We start from the raw sequence: 14,620 nt of genomic DNA, 5'->3' as shown, positions 1-14,620 counted from the left end.
AAATATGGCCAGCCATTGCATGGAGGGCCAGTAGCAGGGGTTTCAAGGCAAAACCAGGCCAGTCACAGGAAGGGTGAGAACAGAGGCCACATGCTTTCCACATGGCCAACCTCTACATCTACAAAGAAGACAAGAGAACTATCTTGCTGAATATCTACTCCATCCTAGCTGCTTGGAATTAGTTAGTTCATACAGTTATCACAGTTCCATGTAACTGTAACTAGCCTGGCAGAAAGGAAAATATTCTTTTTAAAAAAAAGATTTATTTTTATTTGCAATTATGCATATGTGTGTATGCATATGTGAGTATATGCAAGTGAGTGTGTTGGATCCCCCAGAGTTGTGGAGTTATAGATAGTTGTGAGCCACCATTTGGGTGCTGGGAATCAAACTCCAGTCCTTAGCAAGAACAGGAAGTGCTCTTAATCACTGAGCCATCTCTCCAGCTTGAATATTTTAAAGAGACAGTTGTGTCTCTCAATCTGACTTTCAGATTATTCAAACAACAGGCCCCAAAGAAAGGGGATTTCCCCAGGAATCTCATGCCAGGAGAACTTGTCTCCAGGAGAGAGATTTTACCTAGTTCAAAGCACCATACAGGAAGAGACTAAAGCCAGACAAGGAAGGGTCAATGGTGGCTGGGACCTCACCTTGACCCAGACTGCTTCCATGTACCTATCCTTGACCCTCTATATAAAACTTTGACCTCCCTTCAGGACCCTGAAGACAGATGTGGGGGGTTCTCTAGACCTCTTCGTTCTTCTTCCCAATACGGTCACATTGAATAAATCGCTTTTTCATTCTGCTTTCCTTTTATTTTTGGTTTTTCAAGACAGGGTTTCTTTGTGTAGTTTTGGTGTCTGTCCTGGAGCTCTCTGTAGACCACGCTGGCCTTGAACTCAGAGATCTGCCTGGCTGGGATTAAAGGCGTGTTCCACCACCGCTCAGCACTTTCCTCTTTTTTAATTGGCTTACTGAAGACAAGTGGCTGAACCTAACTCTGCGCACAGGTTGTGACCTCCAAATTTGATAGCATAGCAACACGTGGTCATCCCAAGTGGTAAATTTAAGTGACGAAGACTTGGGAGGATGATTCTCTGAAACTCTTGTGCCCAAGTGTGTACTCAGGATGTGTACTGGATCAACTCCAAAGCCCACAGTCCTGCCACTGTCACGCGGACAACATATGAAATGAGACAGAAACCCGACCCTCGTCTACCCTCCTACCCAACCAACGCATCGTGCCGACCCAGTTGTCTGAATTACCATTAGCACATCACCTCCCTGGACTGGTGCCTCTCTCTCCATGGGCTGCACAGTGGGGAAGGGGCAGAAGTAGGAGGCAGAGGCCAGAGGTGAGCACAAGGTCTTTTATGAGGCATCAAATATACATTCTTATATACAAGGAGGGAGAAAAGACAATGCCTGAACCCCGCTCCTCTCCATACAGTCCCTCCCACCACCACCCTCCCATAACCCTAAGCCCCAGGGACCCTTTGACATAGAGGGTCCATCTGTCTGTCTGTACTGCAGCCCATACTGGACAGGGGAGAGGAAGGCAGGAACTGTGAAAGGAGCTGGATGTGTAGGGCAAGAAGAGGAGCTGGGACTTGTAAAAAATATATTTATAATAAATAAACAGGGCTGCAAAAGGGCTGGCGAGGCAGTGGAGATTTTGATGAACAAGAGGGGCTTGGGCATTCTGGCTCGCAGCCCCAGCTCTGATGGCTTCAATCTCTGCCTCAGGAAGGACATCTTGGGCTCAGGGTGGTCCTCTGGGAGTCTTTCCCCAGGGCTGATGCTGGGTGCCCTGCCCCAGTGAGATATGTGTGGGTGATATCTGTAAAGTGCATTGTCTTCAGTTGTTGGTGGGAAAAGTAGGAAGGGGGGGCATGCAATATGGGTGAGGGAGGGCAGTACCCTTCTCATCCCAGACCTGAGCCCCCCCCTCCACCTCCAAAAAAAAAAACCCTGTCTGGACTTTGATCAGGATAAGAACATTGCAGGGCAAGGCAGGTTCCTGAAGCCAAAGAGGTCTGGGCTGGGGCCTATTAGGAGAGAGGGCGCACACAGACTGGCTCGAGAGAGGAAGCACTGCCCTCAGTGGGGGCCAGCACAAGCGGGGTCCCACCCACGGAGTGCACTGATGGTCTGTGTCCTCCAGCAGGCAGAAAGACACATGAAGGTGTGTGGCTAGGCCCTGAGGTTTGGCCACAGCTCCACAGAGCTGTGTCCTAGCCCCACACAGCAGAGGAGTTTCTAGGGAAGCCTTCCCTCTCACAGCTCCAGGAGCCTGCCTTCTCCACCAGCTTGCGAGGAAGCTCACATTTGTCCAGAGGTCTGAGGTCACCAACCAGACCTCCAGGGACAAGAAAGAGAAGAGGAAGACAGGAAAAGGAGGACAAGGACTGCGGAGAGGTCCCCCCCCACACCACTTCCCAGCACTGCAGTGCCTAAGTTCAGGCCGCAAGTGGCAAGGGCCCCCCCTCCAATCTGGAAGGCAACCCCATGACGACTGCGGGGGGGGTGGGGGGGTGGGGTGGGGTGGGAAGAAGGGTCTGGAGATATGGAGGAAGTGGAAAGAAGGACACTGCTGAGTGTATATATAGTTTGAAAAAAACCGAGGAAGAAGAGAGGGGCCAGGTCCCTCTCCCGTGGATTTCCCCAGACTATCCTGTTCCCCAGCACACTCACTCCATTCCTCAGACCACAGTGCTGATCCGGCTTGGCTTGGCCTTGGGGTTTGCACTGGGTGGATTAGCCGTGCCAGGGGGCCCAGAGGCGTGCAGTGGGCCATGGGGGGAGGTGGGTGGTAGGGGTGAATGTGGGGTGTGGGGTGAGGGTGGGGGCAGGGGCGGGTAGGAGGGGTGAGGTGGGATGGGTGAGTGTGGTGACAGGGGCGACTGGGGGTGGTGAGGGTGGGAGTAGGATCCCCCTGGTGGCCGGGACCCAGGGCCCCCAGCTGCACCGGCTGCTGGCATCATCTGTGGGTGGTGACTGAAGATGAAGTGCTTGGGGCCCTGTTTATGGGCAGGAGGGTGCTGTGGAGCAGGGCTGTACAGGGGTAATGGGGATGTGGGCTGGTGCAAGGGGTGGCGGCCATGTGGAGCAAACTGGGGGTGTCCTCCAGCCCCTCGTCTTGGGGCTCTGCCTGGCCGGCCCAAGGTATAATGCTGGGGTCCTGGAACTGGGCCATGGGCATGGAAGTGTCGATGTGGCCCCACAGGTGGGGCTGAGGCAGGTGGTGGTGGAATGGAGCCCAGCTGGGGCAGGGGTGGAGGCTGCTGAGGGGGTGGAGGCAGAGGGGGTTGCTGGGGTGGGAGGTAGGGTGGTGGGGCAGGGCCCGGTCCTTGGCAATACTGGGCATGCAGGGCCTGGAGCTTGGACTGCCCATCAGGTAGCACCCCCAGGCCACCATGGCTGTGACCATGGTGGTGGTGGTGATGGTGGTGGTGGGTGGAGGAAGCAGATGAAGACGAGGCAGAGGCCTGGCCTGTTGGCGGTGGTGGCATCTGGAAGGGCCCCTTGCCTCTCTTGCTTCCAAATAGGGAGCCCAGGAAAGATGAGGAGTTCGAGACTGGCCTCTGGCTCTTGTACTCCTCTGGCGGCGGGGGTGGGGGCGGAGGTGGCATCCTCTGGTGAGGGCGTGGACTGCTAATAACAGACCCCTGAAAGGGGGGAGGGGGGGAAGTCAGGCCAGTCTAAATATCCTAAACCCCCAGCCTTAAACTCCACCCCTGTCCCTGAAGCTGGAGCAACAGGGACCCCAAAGTAACAGCAAAAACCAAACAGCAGTCCTGTATTTGTGGCCAGCTCTGCTCCCCAGCTCTGTTGCCACATCCACTACCTCAGTTGAACCTCAGAGGGCAGAGGAAGAATCAGTAGGACCTCCTTCTCATGACCATTTCTCAGGCCAAGAAAATGTTAGGCTAGAGAGGCAGAGTGACTCGCTCCGGGTCAAAGAGCAGGATTTGGAAGTTAAAGTTTCTTGAGGCCCAAGTCCAAGGGCATCCCTATTTGGAGTTGGCCCTGGGGTTAAGAAGGGACATGGGAGAGTGGAAGACAGACTGAGAGACAGGCAGAGTGAGGACAGACAGAGTTGAGGACAGATGGAGAAAGTGGTTGGCTGGGAGAGGCAGCCATATGGTTCCCAGCACGGAAGAGGGGGGTAGGCAACAGGTCCCCTCCTCCTCTGGGGCTCCATGGCCAGGGCAGGGCTCATGCAGACAATGAGTGGGGCAGGAGCTGACACTTACTTCGATGGTGCTGTCCAGCGATCCCACGCTGTTACGCCGCCCCCGCTTCCCTGCACCCACAAGCAAGGAGCCCAGCGTCAGAGCAGCAACCCTCCCTCCCCACCCTGCTGGGCTCCAGAGCTGGGCACCAGGCCTAGGTCCCTCCCAGGGACAGACACCCCATTACCCCTTTCCCCCATTGAAGAGGGGGAGGTAGGGAGGAAGAGAGGCTGAAAAGGAGGAAAGAGAGGAAGGAAAATATGGAGGAGAGGCAGCAAAGGAGAGACAGAAGAGGGATAAGAGGAGAGGGGCTGAGTCTGTGGCCCCACTTTATACTCCCTGGCAGAAACCCTGGGCCCCACCTGTTCTGACCTGGCTACCAGGCCCCCGTGACATAGTGCCCAGGGCTCTGAATGAAGGGTGTGTGTGTGTGTGTGTGTGTGTGTGTGTGTGTGTGTGTGTGTGTGTGTGTGATGGAGGAAGGCTGGCAGCCAGTGACAGGAGGCAAAGAGGACACCTGGTCCCGCATCTCCCCAGCCAGGGCAGGGGCCCAGAACACTTACCTGCATCAGAGAGGTCTCGCAGGGAACTACTGAGTGCACCCCGCTTGAGCCCATCGCCTGCCCCATAAGTGTCCTCCAGACTACTGCGGGCCAGAGTCCCGTTCACCGAGTCCTTGGCTCCTCCAGGCTGTGAGGCATTAGGCCGCATCATACCTTTCTGCTTCTCCAGCTCCGCTGGAGAAAATGGGAAAAGGTCAGGAATAACATTAAGAATCCACCTGATTGACTAGCAAGCAGCCTACCTCTGTTTTCCTCCTGCCTTCTGCTCCCTTCCCCCACCCCTACTCCCCTAGTAGTACTCTTCCCCCACCCCACAAACTGCAACTCTTATCTTCAAAGCTCCTTAGGTGCCCAGCCCATCCTACGCCACCTACCCCTTCTTTTTCTTCCCTCCCTGTGAATATAAGTAAGTGCCGACTCTTCTTGTTCCCTTCCCCTCTTGTTATCTTTCATTTCTTTACCCTTTTGTAGACAGGCCTCCCTAAACACCCCTGCCCTTTAAACATGGGCTCTGCAACAGATGACTCATAGTAAGGATGGGAAGACCCTTCTTGCCTATGGTGAAAGACAGTCCTTTCAAAGTTCACTCCGTTCTCAGATGCCTTGCTTCATAGCAGCGGAGCTCTTGGAAGAGCAAGGGCATGAAGCTGATGGGCCTCAAAGCCTCTATTATGTGCCAGGCAGTATGCTGGGGACAGCACATACTTGATCCCTCTCATTCCACATTATGAGCATCATCTACATTTTGTAGGAGAAGAATCCGAGAACTTGAGAAGTCATAGAGTTTGCTCGGGGTTGGACAGTTGAAATCAGTGAAGCCAACACTCTAGAAGCAGGTCTATCCTGCTCCCCTGGGCACCCCCTATACCTCCAACGAGGTCATGGAAATTCTGGTCTAGTGGGCCTCTCCTGATATAGCTAAACTCTTGCCTGGAACCTCAGGGGTTCCAGCACTCTACTGAACTGATACTCTGCCTTGCTGAAAACCTATCAAGGAACTGACTACTGCTTCTGTTCCTCTATATCTCCTTTCTCCTCAATGCCATGTTATTTAACTGTGATTGCTTAGCTTAGAGAAAAGAAAACCTGGAGGATACCAGGAAGAATGAGATCTAATCACCATTTTCCATCATCTATGATCTAAATAACTTGGTGGAGGCCCTGGGTATTGAGCTGGACCTCAGCTCAGGAGCTGATATTGAGGATTGGAGACAGGAAATGGTACTGTTGAAAACCATGGATGCACTGGTCTCTTCTCTCTGCCTCTCCTTCATCTTCAACTTCTCCCTCTCCTCTACATTTTCTCTTCCTCTCCCTACCCTCTCTTTGTGACAGAGACTCAATACATAGCCACGGCTGGCCTGGGAATTTGAAATCTTCCTGCCTCGGCCTCCTCAGTACTGAGATTACAGGTATGCAACCACTATGTCTGGGTCCTTGTCAAACTCTGTGAAGATTTCTTTATCCCTATTTGATCTAAACAAAGGGTTAAGAGGGCCACGAAACTCACCCAAACTTGCTTAGATAACAGATAGCGGACATTTAGTATGAAGCTACAGTCCTAATTCCTATTCCCTGAGTCTTTTCCCTCATACCATTCAATAGAAGGAAGAAAGGATGGGGGTGGAGAGCACAGCATAGACTCTCAATGACTGGAATAATAATCTGAGGTTAGGAAGTAATGACCCTCTCGTCTCTGAAACCATTCAGGCAGAAGCTGAAGGATTCCTAGAATGAGGGTAGGAAGGTTGGGCAAGCTAGCCCTCAACTCTACAGTTCTCAGAAGACAGGATTCTTGGTATCTGCGGGTGACAGGGGGAAGGAGTCAAGGCTGTAGCTACTCACATTCCACGCGGTACTTCTCCATCTCCTGCACCTCAGCAATGGACTCCCGCAGGTCAGAGGTAAAGCGCAGCCTGTCTTGGAGGCTAGGAGCATTGAAGATGATGAGGACTTTTCGTTCCCCTCCAGGTACCGCAGACAGTAACTTGATCCCAAACTGATAATCTGCGCCAATGAGAGGGGGACAGGAGAAGCTGGGTATTTCTGTCAGGTGTGAAGCAAAGAGGCTAAGACAAGAAGCCGAGAAATGATACAGCCCACTCCCCACTGCTGCCAACCATCTCTGAGACAGACTCATGCTATTTGGCTAGTCTCAAACTCCTGGGCTCAAGTAACTTTCCTGCTCTGCCTCTCAAACACTGTCCTACAAACACACATCCCCTTGTCCATCTTGGAAATTATTTCTGTAACATCCAACTCTGAAATGCCTCTTCTGTGCCCAAGCATCTTCAGTGGTTTCCCCTTGTCCCCAAATTCCTGGTAGCCTTGGCAACCTTATACCAGACTCCAGGATGTAAAGGCAAACAGAATTCTGAACTGCTTTCTAGAAACCATTTCCTTTGTCCCTCCGCCTCTCACAGTAACTCTGCTCTCTTGAATGGCACTCAATCCTGCTCTTCTCAGTTCAGTACTTCAAAGCACAGTGTGTCTGCCACATCTGCTCACTAAGGAACACATAAAACATTGCTGTTCCACGTCCTCCAGGGGCCACACCCAAATCATACTCCAGACTTCCTTTCATCCTTGGACAAGTAGATACTTTGGAGACTTGAACCCAATTGTAGAGGACTTCAAAGGCTGGAAGCTAGTATAGATGAAGGATGAGCATGGGCTCTGATAAACCCTGGATGCATGCTAGGGTTCAAGAGGGGACTCACATGAATTTTGGAAGAGCTGCATGTGCATTTCCACCAGGGGAAAGGACTGACGGAAGCTGTATGTCACCAAGATCTTCTTCTTCTGGAAAATTTTGGTGACCTTTGGCAAACAAGGGTGGGAAAGAGATAAGAGGCTGGGTTAAGGGTGGGGAATTTCCAAGCGATACCCATTTCTAGTAACCACCTTCCCCACCTATTCCCAGTAACAGACATATACACATGAGCACATATACCCCCACAAGGGAGAACTGAAACTTGAGGAACAGAGAGGAGGGAGAAAATGCAAGTTCGTGACATCATGAGCGTACACAAGCACCTGCAACTTTTAAAAGAACTAAATGAATGCGGTCCCTCCAGAGAGCCTATCCTAATACCTCACCTAGACTTCTGTCTCCTTCTTTTGAGCTTCCAGGTTGCCGTTCTATCTATACCTTTTCTTTTGTCAGACTCTATGGCAGTTCTGACTATGTGATCTCCCCCTGCTGGCCTAGAGGGCAGGGGTCTCGTTTTCTGGTTCTCTCACCTGCTCCAACCTCCACCATCCAGAACTAGCTTATAACGGCAACTTCCACCTAGCCTGTGAACAGGATTAACAACCTCTCAACAACCCAAAGTCTTTATCAAGTATTTAGGCATTCTGGATTCTACACTAACATAAGCTCAGACAATCTGCAAGTGGCTGTTTTATTTCATTTATTTTGTATGCTGGGGATGAAACCTGGAGTCAGACAAGTACCCTTATCTCTAAAATACAAATGGCTCTTAAAACAAACATTTGGTTTTACGTTGGTTACAGCACAGCATGGTGTCAAACACTTTTTGGCAGGGATGTGGTGTGGTGGTTGAAATAAGGCCTCCATCACGTAGCCCAGTCTGACTTTAGCTTCCTGTTCCTTTTGCCTCCACCTCCCAAACGCTTAGGTTACAGGGGTGTATCACCACACCATGTTGCAAAACACATTTTAGGTCCTTTGGATTGTGAGTCCCTGAAAACAAGGACTGAGTCTGATTTATCTCCATGTACTCAGTGGCTAGCATAGAGCTACATACACAGAGGGTGTCCGTGCATGAAGGGTATCTAACAGTGGCTCAGCACCTGTGTGCGCCAGGCATGCCTAGGGTTAAGGTGTGATTGTCTCTTCCCCTTCTTTTCTTTTGTAGTGCTTGGAATGGAACCCAGATCCTTGCATATACTAAGCAAGCACTCTACTACTGAACTGAAATGCCAGGCACTGACTTCTTACTTCATCTTCTTGACAACTCTAAGAGAGAAGGGTTAGCACTATTTCATGAAGCAAGCAACTAAGATTTGGAGAGGATGTTGGCGGCATTTTCTCTAAAGTGGTGAGTCTCAACTGGAGATAATTGTGACCCCTGCTTCCACAGGATACAGATGAATGTCTGGAGAAGACACTGCTTTCTTTTCTTTCGTCCCTCCCACCTTTTCTTCCCTGAAGATGTTCTCTCCCTCTCCCACCCCTCCTTCTCTTTTTTGCTCTTCTCTGGAGAACACTTTTTTTTTTTGGTTGAAGGTTTGCTGTTGGCTTCTAGTAGGTATCTCAAAGAGCCAATAAAATACTACATTGTACAAGACCAAAGAAGGAACAAAATTGCTGTTCTCAAATCCCTGGAGTACTGTCTCAGAGCAGAGGGGGAATACTTATTCTTTGTAATCCCGAGAAACAGTGGAGAACATAGAGTAGGAGGCGAACCACATTAGGAAGCAGATTCTAGTCAGGTGTGGCAGTGCACGCCTTTAATCCTAGCATTCCAGAGGCAGAGGCAGGTGGATCTCTGTGAGTTGGAGGCTAGCCTGGTCTACAATAGTGCATTCCAGGACAGTGAGACCCTGTATTAGAAAAAACAAAACAAAACAACAACAACAACAAAACCCTTCCCCCAAAAAAAACCTACAACCGATTCTAGCAGTCAGGGCTAAGCCATCTTGAAGAGTGATTCTTGCCCAGGAAATCCTGAAAATCCCTTCTTATGCACAGAATCCAACAAATCCCCTCACTAAAAGATGTGTATCTCCGTGCCAGTGATGTGCTTTGTTTCAATCACTTCCAACATCAAGACAACTGAAAGGTTCATGGGGCCACAGATTCATAACGCTCTGTGCTACTGTGATGGACAGGGACATTTCCTACCACATCCCAGGTTATAGGTCTTCCATTTTCCCCTGATCCTTACATTGTCTGCCCTTGTGTGGCTGTCACTACATCAACATGAAGGGAAAGGAGGGCAGAGAAGGGTTATGCCTCACTGGAGACCATGCAGATGGCATGCGGAGCACTGGCCCCACCACACTCCACATACCATGGTTTGCTCTAGAGCCAGCAGCTGTGCTGACTATCTCCCCCCATTTCCTTCTGCCCAGTGCCCATACCACAAGGAGGTCATTGAAGAGGAAAACCTCCCGCTGATGCAGCCCCAGCCTCTGGGGGCGGTTTGGATCTGGCACCTCATAGAGCTGGCAGCAGCAAACCAGTCGACGGTGAGGAAGAGACAGGACCTGGATAGATGTGGAAAAATAGGCGTCAGCAAGGTCATCCTATCAGTTTCAAGCTTCTGAGTACCTTAACAAGGCAAAATGTACATCTGACACACAAAGACTATAAACAACTAAGTCCCTTAAGCTTTTCTGCCACCTTGTCCTTGTCCCGATAGCCATTGGTCTAAAATGCCTTTACCGCCCAGCTCTGCATGGCCGTATTTTGCTCCCCTTTCAAATCGCCAATTCCAAAGTTATTTTCCAAGAAGTCTTTCTGACTTCCCTTGGCTTAAAATGGCCTCTCCCTGATTTCTGTTCCTCTAAATTAGACCACAAGGCCAAACTATTATTTGTGTCTTTGTCTTGGAACCTCACTCATCTCTGAGTGCCCCTAAAGACAGAAATTGTGTCTGATTCACTCTATGCCTCTGGATTCCAGTAAAACACTGGGATCAGGAATAAGCCATCCATAAATGTTTGTTGGCCAAAATATATCTGTTTCATAGAAAACATTAGCTTGACTCTTCTTACTTGGATGGGCAGACAAAACCATAGATGAGAAGAAAATATTTATACAGCACCTACTATGAACTTTGCAATATACTAGATGCATTTACATGGAGAATCTCCCATAATCTGCACCATGATCCCCAAGGAATACAATATTTTCCACTTCATTTTACAGATAAGGGGAATCTGGGGCTGGGGGAGGGGAGCGACTTACCACACAATAGTGCCCCCTTCCCAGGCACTCACCGGTTTCTTGCCAACAATCATGCGCTCCACAGCCTGCACCTGGGACACATGGTCATCATTGGTACGCAGTTCACGACCTTGGATGCGCTGGTAGATGCCTACCAGGAGGTCTCGGGGGATGTCCTCACCATTGTCGACCCCTACATGAAAAATGTAACACAGGAGTATGTTATGTCAATATGGAGGGTAGACAGTAGGGGGGTCTCCATAACCTCCCACACCCAGCATGAACCTTAGCAAAAAAAAAAAAAAAGTGGGTATTCTTGGTCTTTTAGCTATGAATGGGACAGGGGAAGGTGCTTTTCAACAAAACAGCCAATTACTTTTTTAGCCAGGGTAGGGATTTTGTCTAAAAACTTATAACACACTGTAATTGAGATGATCAGGTACTACTTTTTTCCTTCCGTGGTTTTTTGTTCTGTTTTAAGATTTATTTATTTGTTTGTTTGTTTGTTTTTACATATATGAGTGCTTTTGTCTGCACGTATGTTTGTGTATCATGTTGCTGGCCTGCTGTCTTTAGAGGTTAGAAGAGGGTATTGGATCCCTTGTAACTGCAGTTACAGACAGTTGTAAGCCACCATGTGGGTGTTGGGAATTGAACCAGGGTGCTCTGGAAGAGCAGCAGTGCTTTTAACTGCTGAGCCATCTCTCCAGCCATCCCCCATGAATGACTTTCTTCCTACCTTCCTTCTTTCCTTCTTTCCTTCTTTCCTTCCTCCCTCCCTCCCTCCCTCCCTTCTTTCCTTCCTTCCCTTCCCTCCCCCCTCCCTCCCTTTTCTATGTCTCTGTCTCTGTCTCTCTGTCTCTGTCTCTGTCTCTCTCTGTCTCTCTGTCTCTCTGTCTCTCTCTCTCTCTCTCTCTCTCTCTCTCTCTCTCTCTCATTCCATCTGCCTGTATTTCCTAAGTGCTAGGATTAAAGAAGTGTGCCACCACACCTGCTATCTTTGCTCTCTTAACTGGGAATACTACTTGAAAATAATATCCAGAGTTAGTAAGAATCTGAGGGCTTTGGCATGGATACTGATGTAACAGTTTCAGAAACTAATCTGGCAGGAGCCTAACTATTCAGACTCATCAATTCCTTTCCAAGGAATCTATTCTAAGGAATTATTCAGAAATGTATGTGAGACTGATATCAAAGAGTGTTCACCAAGTGCTATTTATGAAGAAATTCTGAAACAGCTTAATTTCTAACAATAGAGGAATAGCTAAGTAAAGGATAGTTTATCTATAAACTTGATGCTTCCTAAAATATTTCAATAATGTGAGAGAATCCTTGTAGCAAGTTAAGTGAAGAGTAAGCTAATAAAATACATGGGGGCCAGAGAGACGACTGAGCACGTAAGGGTGCCTGCTGCTAAGTCTGACAGCTTGACTTCCATCCCCAGGACCTACATGTGGAAGAAGAAAACTAAAGCCTGCAAGCTGTCCTCTGACCTCCAGAAGAACACCGTGGCATGTGTATGCCCACACATCACACACACACACACACACACACACACACACACACACACTCCACACCCCAATAAACAAACAAATAAATGTAAGAAAAAATAATTGTTGGCAGTGCTGAGCATTAAGCTCAGGGACCTCATGATTATTAAGTACAGTCTATTGCTGAAATAGAGCCTCATGCCCCTACATTCCTAAAATTAACATGTATTGTTTGTTTGCTTATTTATTCAATCACTGAAGGAAATATATACAGTTACACACACAATCACCCCCTTTATATCCATAGGCAATTGGCTCTAAGATCTTCCATCAATACTCATATCTGAAGATACTCATGTCTCATATATAAAATAGGACAGTCAAGTACAGTCGCTAAATGGTAAGGTGTTGGTCTTGTAAAATGTGGTAGTATTTTCATATAGCCTACATACATTCTCTTGTTACTTTAAATCATCTGTATATTACTTACAATAGCTACTGCAATGTTAATGTAAACAGTGGTTTTACTGTATTATTCAGTACAGATACAAGTTTTTTTCCAGATATTTTCAATCTACAGTTGGTTGAATTCATAGATGAAGAACCCACAGGTATGGAGGACTGACTGTATATGTGGTGAGCATATGTGTATGGATGAATGAATTATGAGAAACAGCAAATCTACCATCCTTTTCCACTCTTGACTGTGTGCTGAGTGAAACCTTCTCACTCTTCTCTTTAAAGCTTCTGCTATTTAAAAAAATGACTTCTCCTTTGGAAATACCATACTTCTTCCTTGCACAAGTGCTAAAAGTACATTCTTCTCCCCACTGCCTTTTTACCTTAGCTGCCAGACAACTCAAAGCCTTCAACTACATAAATGATGACAGTCAGCGACGGTCTTGTTCTCCCCATCTCTATTTCCCTTTTTTCATTTCTTTTGAAATAATCATATCTGTGCCATTTTAGTAGGCTGCTCTTTGGCAAGAGCTAGGGCTTGACATCATTACAATAGACCAAAAGAAAAGATCAAAGTGACATCATTTATCTGGTACTGGAGAACCTCAGATAGTGGATCCACTTGACCTTCCCAAGTGTTCATCTGCCCCATCTCAGTTGTTCTCTAAACAACTTCACATTTTCTTCCATCTAGGCCTTTGTTATTCTTTCTTGCTAGGTAAGCCCTCTTCTATTTTTAGTCTGTCATCTTCGAGTCCTCTGGGAAGTCAGTAGGAGGTAAGATCTCCTTCCGTAGAGCTCTGGTTGTCTATTGGCCTCTTTGACATCACTGTTCACTTTCTGTCTTATCGTGGTTATCTAGGCACTACATGTCAATCTCTCCCTTAAGCCGGGAGAGCTCTAGGAACAGAGACTATAGCAGACTCCCCTCCATTGTCCCTGGTACTCATTTTACTGGGTACACATTAAGCATCCAGTAAGTAGCTGACTGGTTGGTTGGCTCAATGAATAAATGAATGGAGGGAAAGGTATCTAAAATAATCAAATGAGTCTTTGTGGGTATAAATAGGAAAGATAAGGAGAGCAATAATAAGGAATGGATAAAGGAATAACTAAGTGAGTGAATAGTTTAAGAGCCAGGCTATTTTTGTTTTGTTTTCTGAAACAAGAGTCATATTCTACAACCTGAGTCGATACTTAGTAAACAGCTGGTTTGAGAGTGAGTACATGGATAAACACCTGGTTTTTCTTTGCAGTTCTGGAAATCAAACTCAGAGCCTTGCACATGCGAGGTAAGCACTCAGCTACTGAGCTACCCACACACCCACACACACACACACACACACACACACACACACACACACACACACAGCCTGGCAAATAATTGAGTGAATTAATAAGTGAATGCCCTGGGGACATCCAGCCGTGAGATAAAGTGACAGCATTGAAGGCTAATTTATAAAGACATCTGGGATCTCTCTCACCCTACCCCCATCCCCACCCTTGTTTCTTTTCTCTGAGGATGGGCAGGCAAAATAGATGGGAAATTCTGGTCACCTCGCAGGTTCTTAATGAAGTCATCCAGTTTCATCTTGCGTTCAGCCTTGACACTGGGGCTGTACATGTCGGTATTGAGGAGGATGATGGCAAAAGCAAGGATGAAGATGGTGTCTGGGTTCCGGAACTGGCGTACAAGGGCAGGGTTACAGACACAGTACCGCTGGCTGCGAGACAACAAGGGTCAAGTCTAGACTTAGGTGCCAGCAATCTCCACCTACCCACCATTTGCCCAGGGTGCCATCATAAACCCTTTCCTTCAAGAAACATTCCCTTAGTATTCCAAGTCTGTCTTCTTTGATTTCCCTAATACTACCACGAAAAACTCATAATCACTACCTTCTCGGAACTTTTCCAGGAGACTTATGTGCGTTGTCTCATGCAGTTGATCACACCGCT

At 48.2% G+C, this 14,620-nt stretch overlaps 1 protein-coding gene across 1 annotated transcript in view; it reads right to left on the bottom strand.

Moving 5' to 3' along the window:
• Positions 1-1,356: 1,356 nt before the first annotated feature.
• Iqsec2 (IQ motif and Sec7 domain ArfGEF 2) overlaps positions 1,357-14,620 on the bottom strand; it is an 82,300-nt gene continuing 69,036 nt past the window's right edge. Inside the window, 8 exon segments of the mRNA XM_028857698.2 lie at positions 1,357-3,668; positions 4,257-4,306; positions 4,799-4,972; positions 6,644-6,805; positions 7,519-7,618; positions 9,908-10,033; positions 10,769-10,908; positions 14,222-14,388. Of these exon segments, the coding sequence (XP_028713531.1) occupies positions 2,703-3,668; positions 4,257-4,306; positions 4,799-4,972; positions 6,644-6,805; positions 7,519-7,618; positions 9,908-10,033; positions 10,769-10,908; positions 14,222-14,388 (1,885 nt within the window). The 3' untranslated portion in view covers positions 1,357-2,702.

Source organism: Peromyscus leucopus, chromosome X (assembly GCF_004664715.2).
Source record: "Peromyscus leucopus breed LL Stock chromosome X, UCI_PerLeu_2.1, whole genome shotgun sequence".
Lineage (NCBI taxonomy): Eukaryota > Metazoa > Chordata > Mammalia > Rodentia > Cricetidae > Peromyscus > Peromyscus leucopus.
Note: the sequence above shows the minus strand (reverse complement) of the source record. Positions and strands in the feature narration are given on the sequence as shown.